General features: G+C 37.3%; 1 protein-coding gene across 7 annotated transcripts in view; it reads left to right on the forward strand.

The window, feature by feature from the left end:
• The window catches only part of Dock8 (dedicator of cytokinesis 8), a 232,118-nt gene that overhangs the window by 77,329 nt on the left and 132,923 nt on the right, over positions 1-21,866 (forward strand). For all 7 annotated transcript variants that reach the window (XM_046459393.2, XM_046459388.2, XM_046459390.2 and 4 more), the window contains 3 exons: positions 3,959-4,044; positions 15,669-15,735; positions 18,362-18,511. In XM_046459393.2, coding sequence (XP_046315349.1) covers positions 3,959-4,044; positions 15,669-15,735; positions 18,362-18,511 — 303 coding nt within the window. The remainder of the gene's footprint in view (positions 1-3,958; positions 4,045-15,668; positions 15,736-18,361; positions 18,512-21,866) is intronic.

Here is a 21,866-nt window from a genome sequence, read left to right on the forward strand (position 1 = left end):
TATTTGGAGTTTTATCAGCAGCCTCAAATCCTCTTCTGAATGAGGCAGATTAGAAAAATAAATTAACATACCTATAGTCCCAACCACTCAGGAGGCTGAGGCAGAAGGTCACTCGAGGCTAACCTGGACACCATAGTGAGACCCTTTCTCAAAGAATTAAAATGAAGTTAAATACCTCACTTATATGTGGAATCAAAAAATGTCTATTTCATAGAAACAGAGAGTACAAAGGTACTAATCAGTGGGCAGTGGGTAGGAGTAAACTTTCAGTTAGACTAGAGGACTAAGTTTTAGTGATCTATTACACTATAGTGACCACATTTAATGATAATATATTGTGTATCTTTAAATTGCCAAAAGAATAATTTAAACATTTCTCAAAAAAAGAAAAGACTAATTGGTAAGGGAATTGATATGCAATTAACTTGGTTTAATCTTCCTAGAGTATATATATATAAATCAAACTTCACATGAATATACACAATTATTATCAACTTAAAAAGCAAGTACGTATGGGTTGAGGATGTAACTTAGTGATAGAATATTTTTCTAGCATGCATGGGACCCTAGGTTCAATCCGCAGCATTGCAAAAGTGAAAAAACAAAAAGTACATTAATAGGAATAATATGTTTAATAGTATCATCTCCATTTAGATTAGAAAGTGAGAATCAAAGAGGCTGAACAATTTATTCAAGATTCAGCAAGTCAGGCTGGGATTATAGCCCAGTGGTAGAGTGCTTGCCTTGCATGTGTGAGGCACTGAGTTCGATCCTCAGCACCACGTATAAATAAAATATATTATGACCATCTACAACTAAAAAAAAAAAAAATTAAAAAAAAATAAAGATTCAGCAAGTCAACTAAATTATAAAACAGGGACCTCACATGCTGCCTCCACATCACAGGTTTGCTTGTTTGTGGGCCTGTATACGGTACCTATTATATTAGCACATATAACTGAAATTTAAAGATGGCATTTTAAAAATCATATCTTCCAACTTTTTAGTTTCTGTCTACATTAAAATTCTTTGCCAGATTTGTCAAGAAATAGAAAATCTGATTGATTTGACCTCTACTTCTTTCTTTTTCTTCCCATTTCCGTGGAGATGCTAACATGTAATAAAGAGAGCTAAAGTGGACACCAGAAGAGAGAAAGAAAACAAAAGGATGAGAACAAGGACAGTAGGACATTAGCTAATCCAAGTCCCCCTGGTGGACTAATGGGGGTATGCCCAGTCTGAACTGACCAAAACATGAAACATAAATTGCCTTTAAAGGAACTTTGTTTTACGATCATTAAGATGGTCCAGAAACTCAGATGCAACTGAAAGTTATAATCTAGCTGAGTTCCTACCACCTTTTCTTGAGTAAACAGGATGCTTTATAATTAGTGGTGGTAAATTTGTAAATTTTTAGGGCTAAAATGCTTGATGGCCTCCGTACCAGCTCTTTTAAAATTTTGAAGCTGTTCTTACAGAAATTGCCTTTGTACTTGTAATTTGTACTTTCTACAAAGAAAGTCCTGTGGAATTGAGGTGAGTCTCTGCCTAATCTGAAAGGATTATAAATGTTGATTTTTTAAAATAACACATTGATGACATTATTCTATATCATCATTATTTTATTTCCTGGAAATAAAAGTTAGAAGAGGTGAAGTATTAGATCCAAATTTTGACTAAGTCAGTAGGAGAAGCCAAAGTAGAATTCAGCCACCAAACTTTGCCATGTGAGTTCTGTCCCTGATTCACAGTCCCTAGGAAAAGCATCTTATGGGTGGATTTTTAAGGAAGACACCACCACACTCCAAATAACAGAAAAAGAGTTTGCTTAGGAAGGAGTCTTTTGGTTACAAGTGACACTCTTTTGGTTCCCAACTAAAACCCAATTTGGGGGTTAAAAAGTGTGGGGGGAGAAATACTCATCGACTCACATAACAAGATCAAAGGTCAGCAACTGTGGAGTTGGCCTCAGGGTTCACTGAGCCTGTAAGAATATCATCTCTCTCATATTTTCTCCCCTGTATCCGCTCTTTATTTGTATGTATTTCCCAACATAATAATTAAAAACATAATTAAAAACAACAGGTATTCACTAAAGCTTCCTATTTCCTCTTTCTTCTTCTTCTTCTTCTTCTTCTTCTTCTTCTTCTTTGTGTGTGTGTGAATTAACTCCTATTTCAGACAACTGGGAAGGCTCAAGAAATTCATATAGAAGAAATTTGGGAAATATACCACCCAAATGTTATAAATGAGCCTTGTTGGTATCGTAATTTAACAAATTGAGGTGGAGAATTTTAAATTGACAAAATATTTAGTGGCAGTAAGAAATTATTGTTAATTTTTTAGGAGTAATAATGGTATTACTGTTATGTTTTGAAAAGTCCTTACTTTTTAGAGATATTTACTGAAATACTGACAGGTGAAATCATGTGATGTTTGAGAACTTTCTTCTAGTATTGAGTGGGGGAGTATAGATGAAACCAGGCTACCTAGTGTTGAATACATATGAGGTAAATGATGATTCATTGTATTAGTCTCTTCACTTTTGTATATATTTAAAATTTTCCAAGCCAGGTGCAGTGGCACATGCCTATAAGCCCAGCAGCTCAGGAGGCTGAGGCAGAAGGATCACAAGTTCAAAGCCAGCCTCAGCAACAGTGAGGTGCTTAGCAACACAGTCAGACTCTGTCTCTAAATAAAATACAAAATAGGGCTGGGGAGGTGGCTCAGTGGTTGAGTGCCCCTGAGTTCAATCCCTGGTGCCAAAAAATTTTTTTTAAAAATTCCAAATGAAAAGCTTTTTCAAAAAGGGTTCCAAAAGTTAAAATTCAGACCAAAGGTAGCCTTAGAAATCTACAAGCGTCTCTACCTTGAGATTGTTTTTCTATCAGATGGATCTTGCCTTTAGATATATCTGTTCTGATCCCAAAAGTTCCAGGTTGCCTGAATTAGTCCAGTTCAGCACAGGCATCAGGCCTCTTCTCTCAGCCACTCCCCAACAAGATGGCCACCTGTGACCAGAGAAGTGCCCATGATGGTCCATTGACCTCTTCAGTCATCTCACCAAATGGTACAGATTTATCAGGAAGGTGACTTTACTGATTGCTATGAATGTTTGGTTGGAAGCTCCCAGCATTTAAAGCCCCCCAAAAGACAATTAAATATGACCCTGTTCTTTGGACCCTTGATAGCTTCAGATCATGTTTCAGCTTTTGGATATAATGTACTGCAAGAATGGGAATTCAAGTTTTCAAGGATTTGCACTATTTGTGTTTGAATACATGGCGGTAATTAGGATAGTTCATATTAAACTATTAAAGTCACCATTTTAGTCTCCCTGTGGTAAGGGAGGCAGGTGTAGATCTTAACATGTCATTACTAAGCTTTCCTGTTAGAAAATACTAGCTAGCTATGTATTATATAACCTGTGCATTCAACTCCAAGTCTCTATCACCTATTTAAGAAATAGATGAACTGAGAGAGAGAAGGTTATAGGATTGATGTTTTAGAGCCATAAGGAAACTATTCTGATCTCAAGGCTTAAACTCACATATTTACTAGTTAAAACCCTTAACAGGAGAAATGTTTTGAGTATTTATTTAGAGCAGGCAAAGGAAAACAAAAGCCAACAATAGGTCTAAAATTTTGCAATGCCATCTGGTGGATGTTACTAAGCCACATGCACAGTCACATTTCCTTCCTTCCTCCCACAGTCTCTTTGTCTTGGATGCCTGGGTTTCTGAAAGAAGAAAACGTTTGCTGTAAATGCTGACATTGGAGGGTGGGGGTTGGAACAACAGACTCTCTCATAAAGGCAGAATATTAATCTAGTATTAGAAACAACTCAAATGTGAGTTGACAAGTGGAGAGGGGCAGTCTTTCCTCTCCTGGGGTAACTCCAGCTGGATATCCTCATGGAAATTCACTAATGAATTCTGTTCAATGTGATTAATAATAGGAGGATGCTGTGGAAATACGTCCGGTACCAGAATGTCCTAAGGAACATCTGGGCAACAGAATATTGGTCAAGTTGCTGACCCTGAAGTAAGTACCAGCAAACACACTAGCCTCTGTGCTAATATCTCTTGCCTTTCAGATACCAGCGTCGTCTGTATCCTCAGAGCTTAAATCGGGCAGCTTCTCCCAACATGCATTAACAGTAGGTAGCTGAGGAATAGTGGAAGGAGCAGAGCTTGGTGTTGGCTAGACCTATATTCTGTTTCTAAAAAGCCTTTGGAATTCATTCTTCTACAATAGGGGAGGCAAGCACAGGTGGCTACCCAGTGTTACTGGGGAGGTTACTGAGTGAAATGGCCTGCACTAGGAAAAGTCACAGAGAGCCAGTGGTGTGTGGCCTTGGCTGGTATTAACTCACAAGAGCTGACAGCAACAGCTCTTCCCAGTTTTGTGCCCAGGAAAGTCATGTTAGTAGCTTGAAATTGGCCATGGTGGAAGTACTTAAAACATAGAAATCAGCAAATGCTATAAAGCAGAGCCTTTTATTTTTTCAGCAACTTGTCTGTTAAACATTTACCAGCCTACCACTTGTAAATGCAATGAAAAATGCAACTGAAACTCAATATCAGTGCCAGGGGACAATAGGGACTATAGCACACTATGTTGAGGGGTCCCCACTACTACCTGCAACCAACTCTTGCCGAGGAAATAGGACCACTTTGATCAACTGTCTGCCTTAAAAACTCTAAATGGAGATTTTTCTGCATAAATTGCTAACTTCTTAAATAGTTTATCGTTTTTTTTAAAATACCACATAATTCCAACAAAGTATATCTGAAGACTGTTTCAACTGGTGGGCCAATTACCTCCATATCAATTTTAAAGCGGTTATCTCTAATTTTTGCATTGTGTACTTTTATTTTTAAAATTTTATATCCTCTATATATGTGTATTAATTTTGTACTTCTGTATTAAAAACAGTTTTTACATTATAAAGCATTATAAGTGAGAAAATTTAAAGGATCAAGTGAGTATATCTGAATTTCTTTTTTTTTTTTTTTTTTTTTTTTTTTAAATATTTATTTATTTATTTATTTTAGTTCTCGGCAGACACAACATCTTTGTATGTGGTGCTGAGGATCAAACCCGGGCCGCACGCATGCCAGGCGAGCGTGCTACCGCTTGAGCCACATCCCCAGCCCCTGAATTTCTTTTTAATATTTTCTTCCTGTACTTGAATGAATTGTCCTGTGTACTCCTTCGAGTGCTTGCATAAATTTCTTCCTCTTTGCAGACTGCTGCTTTAGAGAATTAGTTCTTTTAATTCTTCTAATCATAGACCCTTTTGAAAATATTAATTTTAAGTCAGGCATGGTGGTGCTTACCTGTAATCCCAGCTACTCAGGAGGCTGAGGCAAGGGGATCACAATTTTGAGGCCCCTCAACAACTTAGTAAGACCCTTTCTCAAAATAAATAAATTAATTAAAAAGGGTTGAAGGTGTAGCTCAGTGGTCAATACCCAGTACCACTCACACAAAATTAAAGTTGCAATAGCTGTGCTGAAGGTGTAAGGTGAAGCGCAATAATAAGCCTGTGCTTAGGTTGAATGAGGCCAAGTTTGATTCCCAGCACCACCAAAAACAAACAAACAAAAAATTGTAAATGCTCTTATGTGGCAAAAGTACATAAGCATAGTACTTTTTCATATTCTGTTAGGATCACCCATCTCACAAAGTCAATGCCAATAATCCCAGTGACCTAGGAGGCTAAGAGGAAGATCACAAGTTTGAATCTAGCCTCAGCAATTTAGTGAGGTTGTAAGCAACCTAATGAGACCCTGCCTCTAAATAGGAAACAAAAGGACTAGAGATGTGGCTCATTGGTTATGCACCCTCCACTTCAATCCCCAGTACCAAAAAAAAAAAAAAAGTCAATGTGTGGACCCCTTAAGTAATCTGACTTGCAATTAGGTAATTGGATTCTGAATTCAGATCTGATGTTTGAACACTGGGACTTCCCTGTGCATTTGAGTTCTTATTTGTAGATGGTCTAGCCTTCCACAACTCTATGTGCAGCCTCCCTCAGCTCTGTTGCCACAGAATATGAGCTAGCATGGCTTCTCAAATAGTAACGGGTGCTGAGGCTGTTGTAGCCCTCTCCATCTTGCCAGCTCTACTGGGGAGAACCAGGGCCTTTTGTCTTATACACAGACTCGACCAGCCTATAAACTGGCTCTGTATCAAGTAATGAGCACAGAAAGGCCAACGCTTGTCCTTCCAAGCTAACCATCAGCAGGAGAATTGACTAGAAGTGGCTGTGCCCCCCTGCATTGTTCAGGAAGTCTGTGCTATTGTTGGAGGTTGTCAACCATCCCCACAGGATGCATAATCAAGCCACTTTTAGATGCAGTACCTATGCCACATGAGATTGGAAGAATGCTCCCCTATTATGCTTGTCACCAAGTCTTCTAGACCTTGTCAATAAGTAAATGGCAGCTGCAGTCATATAGGTGGGAAAACATGGCCCACTGAGATAGATGTGCATTATCATTTGTTTTTGTAGTGCTGGGGATCCACCCAGGGCCTCAGGCAGGGTAGACAAGAGCTTTACCATAGAGCTATGACAGACATGAGTTATTAAAAAACAAATGGAATCACTTGCATTTCTCTTAATGAAACTTGTCAAGTATATTTCTAGTGAAATTAAGTTGAATTGGTGCTTTTTGTCCAGTGCTCTTGGCCTGCTCAAGTGACTTCAATAGTATCTGTACTGTTTATATAACTGTGAAAGGAGAAATGGACCAAGGATCTGGTCCTAGGCACAACTTCCTGAGTAAACTGAATAAAAGAAATTCTTAGATAAACTTTGAATGTGAACATATGAATAGAAAAAACATTGAATGGTAATATTAATGACACATTTTCCCACTGACACTGGTAAATTCTATTTATAATACTACAGGTTTTATCAGCTATGAAATATCTACAAAGTTTTTGAAATCTATAACTGACTCTGTTTTGCTTTGGAGAAATAGATTAAACCTCAAGGATGCGGAGACAATTAAGCTGGTGCCAATTTTTCAAATGTTTGTAGTAGCAAGAAAAAAAAAGAGTCACAACAAAGTGTTCTTCATTTTTGTAATTTAGGGGGGAATCTTTTAATTTAAAACTTAATGCCATCTTATGCAAAGTAACCTCTGCTCAGGAATCTGTGTGGTAAGGAAACCAACCATGCACTAAATTTGCCCCAGGAGCTGGTTTTAAATGCAGAGTTGGAGAGACTTCCCATCACCATCTCCCCCAAGATGTTCTGGTTCAGTAGGTCTCAGGTGGGACCCAAAAACGTGCATGTTGACAATTGCCTTGTTTGCTTCAAGTACTTGTTTCTGGAGGCTATGCTTGGGGGAAAAAAACAACAACAACTGTGTTTTATAATTAGAAAGACAGAGTTTCCCAGTCTGGCTGTGCCACTTCCTAACATTGTAGGCTTTGTCAAAGTACTTAATTTCTCTGAATTTCATTTTCCTTGTGTATAAAATGTAGATAATATCTGCATTGAACTATTGTGAAGAATAAAGTGGTTGATGTGGATAAAGTATTATCCCATCAAAATTCTAAGTGTTTAATAAATGTTCATTCTCTTTTCTCTGAAACACACTGAACTTAATACTCAGTACTTATCTAAGCCCAGCACAGCAATATCCAGATCCTTGGGCTGTCAGGAAGCACAGAATTCAATACAGGTTGACCATACCAGGCAACAGCTGGGTGTTAGGCATAGCAAAGCCCCCAATCAATTAGCTATTAACTAATTAGAAAAAGAATCATCACAGAAATCCTCACCATTTTTATGTGTGTGTGGTCAATGTAGATAGCATAAAATCTGCCATCTTAACCATCATACATCTGTTACAGTTAAAGCAATGTCCCGGGGTTTCATAAACTGACTTCCAGACCACTCACATATAATTGAATCAAGCCTTTATTGAAGCACACCGGTGGCAACTCATCAGAACATAAAGCTGTTCCCCTGATCAGCAAGGGCACTCCTTATAAGCCTGAAAACTGCAAAAGGGATATTCAGGGGTCTAGCCAATGCAAGCAAGCCAGGTTACAGAAGCGGGACAGTGCAGTCAGGCGGTGGGCAGCCTAACCAGTCACAGTTAGCCCAATTACCCCAGTTACAGAAACAGAGCCCCGTTACCCTAGTTACAGAAACAATGCCCCTTTAGGTAGTTCCGTGTTCTTGAAGGCTTCTATAGCAAAAGGAAAAGAACATCTTGCCCCAGTCATGACCCTTCTACTTGGCATGGTTGTTTTACAGAATGGAGTCACAAAACAAAATGGAGTCACATTTGCTTTTACTATCACACACCTTAACTGACCATCGTACACTTAACTGACCACCTAACATCATACACCTTAACTGACCATGTCCAGTACGGTGGCATTAAGCCCCTTTATGCTGTTGTACAGCTGTCACCACCATCCATCTTCAGGAATTTTTCATTTTCCTGAATTAAAACTTTGTATCCATTAAATACTAACTTTCTATTCCTCCTTCCGTGCCACCCCAACACCACCATTCTACTTCCTGTCTCTGAATATGACTATACTAAGTATGGCATCATACAGCCAGCCACTTGTTCTTCATGATGGGCTTATTTCATTTAACATGTCTTCAAGTTTCATCCCTATAGTAGTATGTTTCAGAATAATCTTTTTTAAGGCTGAGTAATATTCTATTGTATGTGTGTGTTAATAACATTCATATGTGTGTGTGTGTATTTTTTTAATTGGTTGTTCAAAACATTACAAAGCTCATGATATATCATCTTTCATACATTTGACTCAAGTGGGTTATGAACTCCCATTTTACCCCAAATACAAATTGCAGAATCACATCGGTTACATTTTTACATAATGGCGTATTAGTGACTGTTGTATTCTGCTACCTTTCCTATCCCCTACTATCCCCCCTCCCCTCCCCTCCCATCTTCCCTCTCTACCTCATCTGCTGTTGTTCAGTTCTCTCCCTTGTTTCCCCCCACTTTCCCCTCACAACCTCTTATATGTAATTTTGTGTAACATCGAGGGTCTCCTTCCATTTCCATATGATTTCCCTTCTCTCTCCCTTTCTCTCCCCCGACTCGTCTCTGTTTAATGTTAATCTTTTCCTCATGCTCTTCCTCCCTGTTCTGTTCTTAGTTGCTCTCTTTATATCAAAGAAGACATTTGGCATTTGTTTTTTAAGGATTGGCTAGCTTCACTTAGCATAATCTGCTCTAATGCCATCCATTTCCCTGCAAATTCCATGATTTTGTCATTTTTTAGTGCTGCATAATACTCCATTGTTTATAAATGCCACATTTTTTTTATCCATTCATCTATTGAAGGGCACCTAGGTTGGTTCCACAGTCTAGCTATTGTGAATTGTGCCGCTATGATCATTGATGTGGCAGTATCCCTATAGTACGCTCTTTTAAGATCCTCAGGGAATAGTAAGAGAAGGGCGATAGCTGGGTCAAATGGTGGATCCATTCCCAGCTTTCCCAGGAATCTCCATACTGCTTTCCAAATTGGCCTCACTAATTTGCAGTCCCACCAGCAATGTACAAGTGTACCCTTTTCCCCACATCCTCGCCAGCACTTGTTGTTGTTTGACTTCCTAATGGCTGCCAATCTTACTGAAGTGAGATGGTATCTTAGGGTGGTTTTGATTTGCATTTCTCTGACTGCTAGAGATGGTGAGCATTTTTTCATGTACTTGTTGACTGATTGTATGTCCTCCTCTGAGAAGTGTCTGTTCAGGTTCTTGGCCCATTTGTTGATTGGGTTATTTGTTATCTTATTGTTTAATTTTTTGAGTTCTTTGTATATTCTGGATATTAGGGCTCTATCTGAAGTGTGCGGGGTAAAAATTTGTTCCCAGGATGTAGGCTCTCTGTTTACCTCTCTTATTGTTTCTCTTGCTGAGAAAAAACTTTTTAGTTTAAGTAAGTCCCATTTGTTTATTCTTGTTATTAACTCTTGGGCTATGGGCGTCCTATTAAGGAATTTGGAGCCCGACCCCACAGTATGTAGATCGTAGCCAACTTTTTCTTCTATCAGACGCAGTGTCTCTGATTTGATATCTAGCTCCTTGATCCATTTTGAGTTAACTTTTGTACATGACAAGAGAAAGGGATTCAGTTTCATTTTGTTGCATATGGATTTCCAATTTTCCCAGCACCATTTGTTAAAGATGCTATCCTTCCTCCATTGCATGCTTTTAGCCCCTTTATCAAATATAAGAAAGTTGTAATTTTGTGGATTGGTCTCTGTGTCCTCTATTCTGTACCATTGGTCCACCTGCCTGTTTTGGTACCAGTACCATGCTGTTTTTGTTACTATTGCTCTGTAGTACAGTTTGAAATCTGGTATCGCTATACCTCCAGATTAACACTTCCTGCTTAGAATTGCTTTTGCTATTCTGGGTCTTTAGTTTTTCCATATGAATTTCATGATTGATTTATCTATTTCTACAAGATATGCCGTTGGAATTTTGATTGGCATCGCATTAAACCTGTAGAGAACTTTGGGTAATATCGCCATTTTGATGATGTTAGTTCTGCCTATCCATGAACAGGGTATATTTTTCCATCTTCTAAGATCTTCTTCTATCTCTCTCTTTAGGGTTCTGTAGTTTTCATTGTATAAATCTTTCACCTCTTTTTTTAGGTTGATTCCCAAGTATCTTATTTTCTTTGAGGATATTGTGAATGGAGTGGTTTTCCTCATTTCCATTTCAGAAGTTTTGTTGCTGATATACCGGAATGCCTTTGATTTATGGGTGTTGATTTTATATCCTGCCACTTTGCTGAATTCATTTATTAACTCTAGCAGTTTCTTTGTAGACCCTTTTGAGTCTGTTAAATATATTATCATGTCATCCGCAAATAGCGATAATTTAAGTTCTTCTTTTCCTATTTTTATGCCTTTAATTTCTTTTGTCTGTCTAATTGCACTGGCTAGTATTTCAAGAACTAAATTGAATAGAAGTGGTGATAGAGGACATCCCTGTCTTGTTCCAGATTTTAGAGGGAATGCCTTCAGTTTTTCTCCATTTAGGATGATGCTAGCCTGCGGTTTAGCATATATAGCTTTTACAATGTTGAGGTAAGTTCCTGTTATCCCTAGTTTTTCTAGTGTTTTGAACATAAAGGGATGCTGTACTTTGTCGAATGCTTTATCTGCATCTATCGAGATGATCATATGGTTCTTATCTTTAAGTCTATTGATGTGGTGAATAGCATTTATTGATTTCCGTATATGGAACCAGCCTTGCATCCCAGGGATGCATCCTACTTGATCATGGTGCACAATTTTTTTGATGTGCTTTTGTATTCGATTCGCCAGGATTTTATTGAGAATTTTTGCATCCAAGTTCATTAGAGATATTGGTCTGTAGTTTTCTTTCTTTGAAGTGTCTTTGTCTGGTTTCGGGATCAGGGTGATGTTGGCCTCATAGAATGAATTTGGAAGAGCTCCTTCTTTTTCTATTTCTTGAAATAGCTTGAAAAGTATTGGTATTAATTCTTCTTTGAAGGTTTTGTTAAACTCTGCTGTATACCCATCCGGTCCAGGGCTTTTCTTGGTTGATAGTCTTTTGATGGCTTCTTCAATTTCTTCCTTTGTTATTGGTCTGTTTAAAGTGTGTGTGTCTTCCTGACTCAATCTGGGCAGATTGTATGACTTAGGAAAATTTATCGATATCTTCACTATCTTCTATTTTATTGGAATATAGGGTTTCAAAATACTTTCTAATTATCTTCTGTATTTCTGTAGTGTCTGTTGTGATATTGCCTTTTTCATCCCGTATGTTAGTAATTTGAGTTCTCTCTCTTCTTCTCTTCGTTAGCATGGCTAAGGGCCTGTCGATCTTATTTATTTTTTCAAAGAACCAACTTTTAGTTTTATCAATTTTTTCAATGGTTTTTTTTTGTTTCGATTTCGTTGATTTCTGCTCTAATTTTAATTATTTCTTGTCTTCTACTACATTTGCTGTTATTTTGCTCTTCCTTTTCTAGGTTTTAGAGGTGTAGTGTGAGTTCATTTATTTGTTGGTTTTTTCTTTTTTTGAGGAAAGAACTCCAGGAAATGAATTTCCCTCTTAAAACTGCTTTCATTGTGTCCCATAGATTCTGGTATGTTGTGTCTATATTGTCATTTGTCTCTAAGAATTTTTTTATCTCCTCCTTTATGTCTTCTGTAACCCATTGATCATTCAGTAACATATTGTTCATTTTCCATGTGATGTAGGATTTTTCCTTCCTTCTTTTATCATTGATTTCCAGTTTCATTCCATTATGATCAGATATGGTGCATGGTATTATCTCCACACCTTTATATTTACTAAGAGTTGCCCTATGGCATAATATATGGTCTATCTTTGAGTAGGATCCATGTGCTGCTGAGAAAAACGTGTATCCACTTGATGATGGTTGATATATTCTGTATATGTCGGTTAAGTCTAGGTTATTGATTGTGCTGTTGAGTTCTATAGTTTCTTTATTCAGCTTTTGTCTAGAGGATCTGTCTAATGGCGAGAGCGGTGTGTTGAAGTCACCCATAATTATTGTGTTGTAGTCTATTTGACTCTTGAACTTGAGGAGAGTTTGTTTTATGAACGTTGCAGCACCATTGTTTGGTGCATACAAATTGATAATTGTTATGTCTTGTTGGTGGATGGTTCCTTTTAACAGTATATAGTGTCCTTCTTTATCCCTTTTGATTAACTTAGGTTTGAAGTTGATTTTATTTGATATGAGTATGGCCACTCCTGCTTGCTTCCGAGGGCCATGTGAGTGGTATGATTTTTCCCAACCTTTTACCTTCAGCCTGTGTATGTCTTTTCCTATCATATGAGTTTCCTGAAGGCAGCGTATTGTTGGATTTGTTTTTTTGATCCAGGTTACTAGCCTATGTCTCTTGATTGGTGAATTTAGGCCATTAACATTTAAGGTTACAATTGAAATATGGTTTGTACTTCCAGTCATGTTTATTTATTTATTTATTTTATTTTGGCTAGTTTTTACTTTTTGGTTATTTTCCTCCCCCTTTACTGAGATACCTCCCCCTGTTAGTTTTGGGTGCTATTTTCCAGTTCCTCTTCTTGTAGTATTTTGCTCAAAATGCTTTGTAGTGCTGGTTTTCTGGCTGCGAATTCTTTTAGCTTTTGTTTATCGTGAAAGATTTTAATTTCATTGTCAAATCTGAAGCTTAATTTTGCTGGATACAGTATTCTTGGTTGGAATCCATTATTTTTCAGTGTTTGAAATACATTGTTCCAGGATCTTCTCACTTTCAAAGTCTGTGATGAAAAATCAGTCGTTAACCTAATTGGTTTACCCCTGAATGTAATCTGCCTCCTTTCTCTCGTAGCTTTTAATATTCTCTCCTTGTTCTGTATGTTGGCTATCTTCATAATTATATGTCTTGGAGTTGGTCTATTACGGTTTTGAATGTTTGGGGTCCTGTAGGCTTCCAGGATTTGGCAATCCATTCCATCTTTCATCTCTGGGAAGTTTTCTAGAATTATTTCATTTAATAGGTTGTCCATTCCTTTGGTTTGAATCTCTATTCCTTCTTCTATCCCGATGACTCTCAAATTTGGTTTTTTTATAACATCCCATATCTCTTGAATAGATTGCTCGTGAGATTTAAGCATCTTTTCTGTGTTGACTATATTCTTTTCAAGTTGATAAACTTTGTCTTCATTATCTGATGTTCTGACTTCTACTTGATCTAGTCTATTTGTAATATTCTCATTTGAGTTTTTAATTTAGTTTATAGTTTCCTGCATTTCTAGGATTACTGTTTGATATTTTTTTAAGATCTCTATCTCCTGGTAAAGCTCGTTCTTTGCCATTTGAATTTGTTTGTTTAATTTGTTTTCAAAATATACTTTCATTGCTTGGACTTGCTGTCTCATGTCTTCTCTAATATTCTGTTCCATCTGAGTTAGGTATGCTTTGAGTTCTTTCCCTATCCATGTTTCTGATGCTTCTAGGTCCTCCTGTAGATTTAAGTTGTCCTGCATTGTTTGTAATCCTTTTTTCCCTTGTTTTTTCATGTTGTTCACGTTACTTTCCAGCTCTATTTGATTGCTGTGTTTCTGCTGTCTCCTATAGATTTGTTTTGGTTTTGTATATCTCTGTTGTCTCTCCTTTGTGTTGATAGACTATGCCTGCTAAAGTGGATTCCGCTGGGAAGGAATTCCAACGGCTGAGTGATGTCACCTCTCTGCTATGGCAGGCCCCAGGCTCCTTGCTGGGGTGTCCGAAGGGGGGGGTGGGACTGGACTGTCTCTGGTTGGCTACTTCATGAAGGCCTGGCTATAGACCTCTTCCTAGAGTCTCTGTGCGTACCTGCTGGGCCGCACCTCGGGGTCTAGCCGCGCGGTCGCCGGCGGGTGGGCGATCTCTAGCCGCCCAGTCCGTGTGTGTGTATTTATATTTTGTTGTTTATCCATTCTTCTGTTAGTAGACACTTAGGTTATTCCTACAGTTTGATATTGCGAATAATACTACTGCTAGACCTTGTTTTCAAAGTACATTCACACACATTCTCTTATATAATAATATATGGAAAATGGGAAGGGTAAATGTCCTCTCCTCATTTTCCAACTAAATAAAGGCATCTGGGAAATATATATGACCCAATGAACATCCCAGTGTTCACAGGTAGTGGGAGCAGGAACAGAGTCCAGATCTGACTCATTGCCAAAGGCATGACCTCGTCCTTTTGTCTATGTTTACGTTCTGCCCAAAGATTCTTCTAAAAGTCCTGCTGGGACAAATCTATCCAGTGGTAAGGCCATTGTCTCACACATGCCTTGAAATAAAATCTGGCCCAATTCACATGACTTCTGAGGTGGTGATCCAGTTGTGAACCATGCTGTCAGTGCACGGTGTCTAAATTCATGGGTTGTTAAGCTGAGAAACTTGGAAGATGAACATCTGTGTTTCATGAATGCTTCTAACTTGTCAGGATTATGCTTTGATGATGTGTTTTCATTAAACTCTCCATTTTTAGCAGTCAGGATCAATATGAGGGGCTCCTATTTCTCTCTCTCTCAGGGGGCAGGCTCCTCAGTGTTTATCATCTGGGATAAATCCCCTCCCCTCCCCTCCCCTCCCCTCAACAACTCTCCAGAGTTAGGAAGAGCCAGACATTCTTCAGCGTCATGATGCAATCTTCCTCTGACTTCCCCCCAGTAAACCTAAGGAAAAGCAATTGAACATTTCTTTATTACTATCTGAAAAGCCGCATCCCTTACAATTGAGTCATGGAGCTTCCTATATGAGCAATAAAATGAAACAAGCTCATCACCTAAGAGAGAGACTCTAAAACACGGTAGCTACTATGATAAGAAGTGCTGTTTTGGATCAGATTAAGGGTCTAATCAGGCTACTCTTTCTTGGATGCTACTAACAAGCATTTTCTTGGGAGAATGTGCCATCTACCACATCAAATGATTAGGAATTGTCCATGAACCTCCTGTATTTGTCTGTTAATATCCCAGTGTGGCCCTTACATGAATGGAGTTATCCAAGTATTTCTGAAAACTATATTTTTAGCCAGTTTGTCTATCCAGGCCCTTTTAGAAAATTAAAAATTATCTAGGTTAAAACTATTTGATTTTTTTTCTCTTTCTCTCTTTCTTATAGGTTCGAGATTGAAATTGAGCCTCTGTTTGCCAGCATTGCCCTCTATGATGTTAAAGAAAGGAAAAAGGTAAAAAATAAATAAATAAATAAATAAGTAGCCCATCCCTGAAGCATGCACAGTGTTCATGATTTTGTTTTTAAAACTCACTTCCAGGCCGGAAAAAAAAAAAAAAAAAAAACAGAACATCAGTTTGGAAAATAAATGACCTTTGGTGCATCTAGATTTGTGATCTCTAGCCTTTATGATTTTTGAAGAAATTATCTGGGAACATTAATCATTTGTGTTCTTTAAAGAATCTTAAAGGGAAAAGGTCTGGTGGAGATGATAACCTTGTTCAGATAGAGTCAGCACACAGGGTTATATGTAAAACAACATAATTTAAATCAGTTAACAAACTTGGACATGCATGTAATGTTTTCTCAGTTTGAAAGTTTTTGTACTGTGGAGCAAAATAACCGTATCATGAATGGAAGCCAGAGGAAGATGCTCCTGCCTTTCTTTACTTTTAAGTACTATGTATATAAGGAAATGAATAAATATTAATAGTCACTAAAATGTTTATTAAGAAAGGGTAACTGCTAACATAAGTAAACTTCCAAGTTCAGTAGTTTAAAGCAGTCATTCTTACACTTGAGTGTGTGCCAAAATCACCTGGAAGACAGTTCAAACAACTTGCAGAGTCCTACCCCTAGAGTTCTTGACTGGGTAAATCTGAGTGGAGCCTGATTCAATTTGGGCAAATCATGACTCTAGAAACTTGTTGATGCCTTTGATATTTTTTATTTTATAGTAGTACAGGTTTTCAAAATAATTTCTAATTATCTTCTGTATTTCTGTAGTATTTTTTTATATTTCCTTTTTCATCATGTATGTTAGTAATTTGAGTTTTCTCTCTCCTTCTCTTCATTAGCATGGCTAAGGGCCTGTCAATTATATTTATTTTTTTAAAGAACCAACTTTTCATTCAATTGTGTTTTTTTTGTTTCAATTTCATTGATTTCAGCTCTGACTTTAATTATTTCCTGTCTTCTACTCATTTTGGTGTTGATTCATTCTTCTTTTTCTAGGGCTTTGAGATGTAATGTTAAGTCATTTATTTGTTGACTTTTTCTTCTTTTAAGGAATGAACTCCATGCAATGAACTTTCCTCTTAGTACTGCCTTCATAGTGTCCCAGAGATTTCAATATGTTGTATCTGTGTTCTCATCACCTCTAATAGTTTTTTAATCTCCTCCTTGATGCCTTTTGCAATGCATTATTCATTCAGTAGCATATTATTTAGTCTTCTTGTGTTGGAGTAGCTTTTAATTTTTATTTTATCATTGATTTCTAATTTCATTTCATTATGATCTGATAGAATGAAGAATAGTATCTCTATTTTTATATTTGCTAAGAGTTGCTTTGTGGCATAATATATGGTCTATTTTAGAGAAGGATCCATGTGCTGCTGAGAAGAAAGTATATTCTCTCATTGAAGGATGAAATAGTCTATATATGTCAGTTAAGTCTAAGTTGTTGATTGTATTATTGAGTTACATAATTCCTTTGTTCAGTTTTTATTTGAAAGCTCTATTCATTGGTGAAATAGGTGTGTTAAAGTCACCCAGAATTATTGTGTTGTGGTCTATTTGGCTCTTGAACTTGAGAAGAGATTGTGTGATGAACATAGATGCCCCATTGTTTGGGTCATATATATTTATTATTGCTACGTCTTGTTGATGTATGGTTCCCTTAAGCAGTATGAAATATCTTTCTTTATCTCTTTTGATTAACTTTGGCTTGAAGTCTGCTTTATTTGATATGAGGATGGAAATCCCTGCTTGCTTCCACAGTTCATGTGAGTAGTATGATTTTTTCCAATCTTTCATCTTCAGTCTGTGGATGTCTTTTCCTATGAGATGAGTCTTTTGAAGGCAGCATATTGTTGGGTCTTTCTTTTTTAAATCCAGTCTTCTAGTCTATGTCTTTTGATTGGTGAGTTTCGGCCATTAACATTGATTATTATTGAGACATGATTTGTATTCCTAGCCATTTTTGTTTATTTTTGGTATTTAACTTGACTTGGTTTCTTCTTTGATTAGTTTTTTCCTTTAGTGTAATACCTCCTTTTGCTGACTTTCATTGTTGTGTTTCAGTTCCTCTTCATGAAATATTTTATCAAGGATGTTCTGTAGTTCAGGCTTTCTAATTTTAAATTTTGAACTTTTATCATATAAGGTTTTTATTTAATTATCAAATCCAAAGCTTAATTTTGCTGGATATAAAATTCTTGGTTGGAATCCATTTTATTTCAGAGTTTGGTATATACTGTTCTGGGATCTCCTGACTTTGAGGGACTGGGTTGAAAAATCTGCTGAGATATGAATTGGTCTCCCCCTGTATGTGATCTGATTCCTCTCTCTTGTGGCCTTTAAGACTCTATCCTTATCCTGTATGCTAGGCATTTTCATTATAATGTGTTTTGGTGTGGATCTCTTGTAATTTTGTGTTTATTTATTTTTTTATGTGGTGCTGAGGATTGAACCCAGTGCCTCATCTGTGCAAGGCAAGCACTCTACCACAAAGCCACAACCCCAGCCCTTACCCTTCCCTTTTTAGTGAAATTCCTCTGTGACTTTTTCACTGTTTTAACATGTTTAGATAAGGAATCCAGCAGGTCTAACTTGTTTTTCTCTCTGCTGCTTATTTACAGATCTCAGAAAATTTCCACTGTGACCTGAACTCTGACCAGTTTAGAGGATTTCTGCGAGCTCATACACCCTCAGTTGACCCATCGAGTCAGGCAAGATCTGCAGTCTTCTCAGTCACCTACCCATCCTCAGACATCTACCTGGTAGTCAAGGTAGTTAAGCACAATGTGATTTGCGCATGCTAATGTTCCCATTATTGCTTTATTCCCAGCCTGTGTGTGGGGTGAAATGACAGAATATGTCTACATGTCCTTCATGGGATTTGAATTGTTTCCTTCTCAACTTGCTTCTTTTGCCTTATCAGTAAAGTCTGTTTGGCTGTTTTGTTTTCACAGTACTAGGGATTGAACCCAGGGCCTTGTACATGCTAAGCAAGTTATCTACCAACTGAGCTACTTTCCATCCCATAAATTCTGTTTTGAATACTAGAAAGTCTTGGGTTTTTTGGAGTCCTACAGTCATATAGATACATAACTGACAAATACCTAAAGTTTCTGAGATACATCTGCGAAGTGGAAATGATCACAGTGACCTCAGTGAGTAGTTGTAACTTCACACTAAAGCCTTGTCCTTCCTCCTAACTAGAGAATGTGAACTCTGCTGTGGGAGAAAGGAACAACATCTTTCTTGTAGTTTCCTCACAATGTTCATGTTTTCTCAGAAACCCTCAGCTAAATGTTTCCAAGTTCAGTCTCTGACAGACTGAGGTAAGGGACTGTGATTTTCAACTTTCACTCTCCCTTTCTATCACCATCCCACATACTGTGCCTATGGAGAGTCAAAATCTGTGGGGCTATTGCAGCTAGAACCTTACATTCTATGCTGTACTCTTGGCTGATGTAAGAAAACCAGAGACTTTTGCCACATACCAACACAATTGGATAGAATTCAACAGCAGTGGGTATTTAACTAACCTCAAGCCAAACAACTGGGCTTATTGACTCTACACCAAGACTGTAAAACAAATAAAAACAGCAAATCCTGGTGTCTGATTTCGTGTACATTCAGCCTTCTGCATTTGGAGCATTTTCTATTTAGTTCAGTATCTTATGTCCATAATCCCAATGATTTGCCCAGGATCTCGTGGTAGTAGAATATAGATTCCAAATAATTCAGATAACTTAGAAGTCACTTTCTTGACACCATTTTACAAAAACTATGAAAGATGGGAATAATCTGTAGTTTGAAGGGAACCTGATTAAGTTTGTGGAAAGTATGGTTAAAATCTGTTGCTAAAAAGACACATTTATAGTTGTCAAACTTTAATACATGACCTTTCCATTGCAGTATTACTTAGAGATTCAGAACATTTAGCTTAAATTACACTGTGGCTGTCCTACAAATTCACAGTTGTCTCTTGATCTAAGAAACCAATAAAACCAACAACAGTTTTATGGAGTAAAATTGTATTTCAAACTCTGCTTCTTAACAGATGACTTTATTTTGATTGATCCATAGTAGGTTACCAAATAACTGTGGTAGTAATCTATTGATTACTATCACCGACGAAATGTGTTCCCAAACTTTCAAATGTATAAATATATTCATTTGGCAATAACAAACATAATTTAAATTATCTGGATATAATTGTGAAATTTAAATATATATAGCAAGACAATGCCTAGTTTGCTTTCTATTTATCTTTACCGTTTATCATTGCTTCTTTCTTCCTAAATATGTAGTAAATGGTGTTGTAATACTTAGCTCATACAGGTAGGCATCATTTGATAAATAGGGGCTTCTTTCTATCGTATTTTTAGTCCCAAGATGAATAACAGGATTTTAACCATATTTTAGGTACAGTCACCTAGTTCAAGTATTGAATATGATATGACTTTAGGAGGTTATTTCAGGTATAAAAATTAACCTTAAGCTTTCTAAGAATTGTTTTAAAATATACAAATCAGACTGAACAGAGATGAAGGAAGCCTCTCTATTTTAAAAGTCCCAGATGGGGCTGAGGTTGTGACTCAGAGGGAGAGTGCTAATCTAGCATGCATATGGCCCTGGGTTTGATCTCCAATCCTGTAAAAAAACAGCCCCACATTATTCTAATATGCTTCTTTGCCCTAGCTCCCATGGTTGTGAGGACTCATGCATTTCACGACACACACTTTTACACATCAATCATAAAGGACCATATGATGGGCATTGTATCACCCTGCGGTTCCTTCTCATGAAGTACTTGGAGTCTCCCTTGCCCAGTAGTGTCAAGGGATAGTACCTCCTGCTCTGGTTGAATCTGGACTTTTCTGCTTCCAGATTCTGGTGATCCCTTTGCCATGGGTTTCAAATAAAGCCAGGGCATTCCCCATCCTTGCTTCAGGATCCTGATTAAAATATTCATAATCTTATGTTCAAAGTTTATTTTAAAGAGCATGTTGTTAATCATTGACTTCATGGAAAAGATTAGCTTCCTTCTCATTTATTGTACAAGTTCCTGTCTATGAGCTTCAAGAGAATAGGGACCATATTTATTGTGTTCACCACTAATCTCCCAGTAGCTATCACCATAAATGTTTTTTGAATGAAGGAAGGAATTTGGATGAACAGGAACACAGGTCATTTTCTAGCTCAAGTATGATTTGTGTTTCCAACATGGTACATCCCTCATGGGACCACCTTCTCTTCAAGCTTTGACAATGAGAAGGGTTTTTACATTCTTCTATGGGAAGAGAGACCCTGCTTGGAATGCTTCCTGAAACAGGTGTCTATTGAGCAGCATCATGCCACTTCCTTTGAAACCCCATTAATGCTCTCTCCATCAGTAGGGTATGCTGGTTTAAATACTTTGTGCCTAACTGAACGTGCCTATTAAAATCATGTGTCTATGGAATATGTTGACCTAAATATCTCAACTAATGACTCAAGTTAATGGGTCTAAATCCATTTGTTTTTCTTATCAACATCAAAGTTAAATTTTCTTTGCACAGAGAATTAGGAAATTTCAAATTTCTCCTTTTCCTTTTCCTAAACATAGTGCCCAGATTTATGGCACCTCCCACTAGTTCCTTCACCTGAAACAAAATGGAAGGTGCTGGACAGTAATAGCATTCATTCATCTCCCAGCCAGCTAGCAAATTGAGAAGCTGCATATCTACAGTTTTTTACTTTCTTTACAAGTCTGCTGAATCCAAAGTAGTAGTCCTAATAGGAAACACAAGGGACACAATTACAGATAATTTATTCTGTTCATTTATTCATTTTGTGGAAGGTTATAGTCCCCAACTTGACTTTTATGGAAACCATATTTCTTTTTTACTTTGTTAGCCATAATAAAGAAAATGAGCTTTTCACTTCCTACATATGTCTCATGGGTTTTGTTTTATAAAATAACTTTTATTGCATTTTTATTATGGATATAATACACGTTTATGGTTTAAAAATAGAAACTACATATCAGCAATAGGAAGAAAATAAGAATCACACATGATCCCACCATACAAAGATAACTACTGTTAACATCTGCTGTGTTCCTACTATCATCCTTTTAACATGTCTTCTCGA

This window comes from Marmota monax, unplaced genomic scaffold (assembly GCF_021218885.2).
Source record: "Marmota monax isolate L192 unplaced genomic scaffold, Marmota_monax_Labrador192_F-V1.1 WCK01_AAM20220418_F8-fsc00059, whole genome shotgun sequence".
NCBI lineage: Eukaryota > Metazoa > Chordata > Mammalia > Rodentia > Sciuridae > Marmota > Marmota monax.